The sequence below is a fragment of the Trypanosoma grayi genome (assembly GCF_000691245.1).
Source record: "Trypanosoma grayi strain ANR4 Tgr_2101_V1, whole genome shotgun sequence".
In the NCBI taxonomy this organism is placed as follows: domain Eukaryota; phylum Euglenozoa; class Kinetoplastea; order Trypanosomatida; family Trypanosomatidae; genus Trypanosoma; species Trypanosoma grayi.
The window spans coordinates 1-1,344 of NW_008827719.1; the positions used below are offsets into that span (position 1 = coordinate 1).

The 1,344-nt window shown below is 55.1% G+C and overlaps 1 protein-coding gene across 1 annotated transcript; it reads right to left on the reverse strand.

Annotated features, from left to right (window-relative positions):
* Positions 1–1,015, reverse strand: DQ04_21011000 (hypothetical protein; the record flags this gene model as incomplete). The annotated part of the gene is made up of 1 exon (XM_009317974.1): positions 1–1,015. A coding segment is annotated over one exon (1,015 nt), but the record flags the coding sequence as incomplete, so codon positions are not given.
* Positions 1,016–1,344: the final 329 nt, after the last annotated feature.

Here is a 1,344-nt window from a genome sequence, read left to right on the forward strand (position 1 = left end):
TATGACCTTTGCTGCTTTTGTGGTCGGGCTCGTCTTTGGCGCGGCGAATCAGCTCGTCCGCAATAGTGCGCTCCAGCTGGCGGATGCGATCCTCCTTGGACTCCACCTCACGGTTACGTCGCTCCAACGCGCTCGACTTCTCCGATAAACGCAACTCCAACTCATTCGTGTACTGCTTCGCCAGTTGGAGCTCATCCTGCAGCTCTTGCACCATCTGCTCCAAGTGGGTTGGGGAGCTGCCTGTCGTTGGCGCGGCAACGCTAGTCACTCCCCTCGTTGTAACGGCTCCTTTAGCGTCAGCCGACGCCAGGCGCATGTTCTCTGCGCGGAGTACCTTAATCTCCTTCTCTAGCAACAAAAGGCGGTGCTCCGCGGCGATGTTCTTCTTCTTCTCCTGTGCCAACTCTATTTGTAGGCTCATGAAGGAATTCTCATTGCGTGTGACACTTGATTCCCGGGCAGCCTCTTCAGTGCCAACACTGCTGCTGTTGTTATTGTTATTATTGTTATCGTTCTTGTTGCTGTTAGCATCGCTTGTGTCACCTTGTCTCTCATTCTCTACCTTGTTGTTCGGCACACGAACCCCAACACCACCAGAAACAGCAGTAGCAGCTGTCATCGGCGGTGCTGTCGTCAGCGTCTGTCCCACCGGAACTGCTGTTGGAACCTCCAATATATTCACCACCGGTATCGCACAGTTCTCCACGCTAGCAAGCCGCCGCACAGCACCATAGCCATCGTCATCATCCTTACCACCATCGCCTCTCGCGGCTGCCTGCCCGCCGTGGCGTTGCGCGCTATCCCTCACGTTGCTCCTCTGCGTGTCAGTGCCGTCACCCTCGCGCCCGCTGTTGCGCTGTGACTTTGCGCGTGGTCGTTCGTTGGAGCCACCCATCACGCCACCTCTGGCGTCATGATAATTCGGTGTGTTCTCCGACGGCGGCGTGGACTCCATGTCGGCCATCCTGCTGCGGGCTTCCAGCCGCATGTTCTCCCACTGCATTCGGCGCGACATTTCACGGCCGGTGTCTTTACGTTTGCTGACTTTTCTTTGCCCTTTGTTTCGTTTTGCCACCACTAACCCTCTGCGCTTATGGTGTTCGGTCTCCGCCTTCCGCTAGCGTGGCTCTCCAGCTCTAGCTACTCTGCTATCATGGCAACAAGAGGAACAATTGAAGCGAGTGAGTGAGTGAGTGAGTGGGTAAGAGGGAAAAGGAAAAACAAATGCCGCAGAGCAGATGCAATTGTCCCATAACTTTTTTTTGTCTTTTCGTGCTGCTCCTCTGCCGCTGCCCAGCCCGGACATGCATAGCCCATGGTTGGAACTAAAAAAGGAAAAAAAAA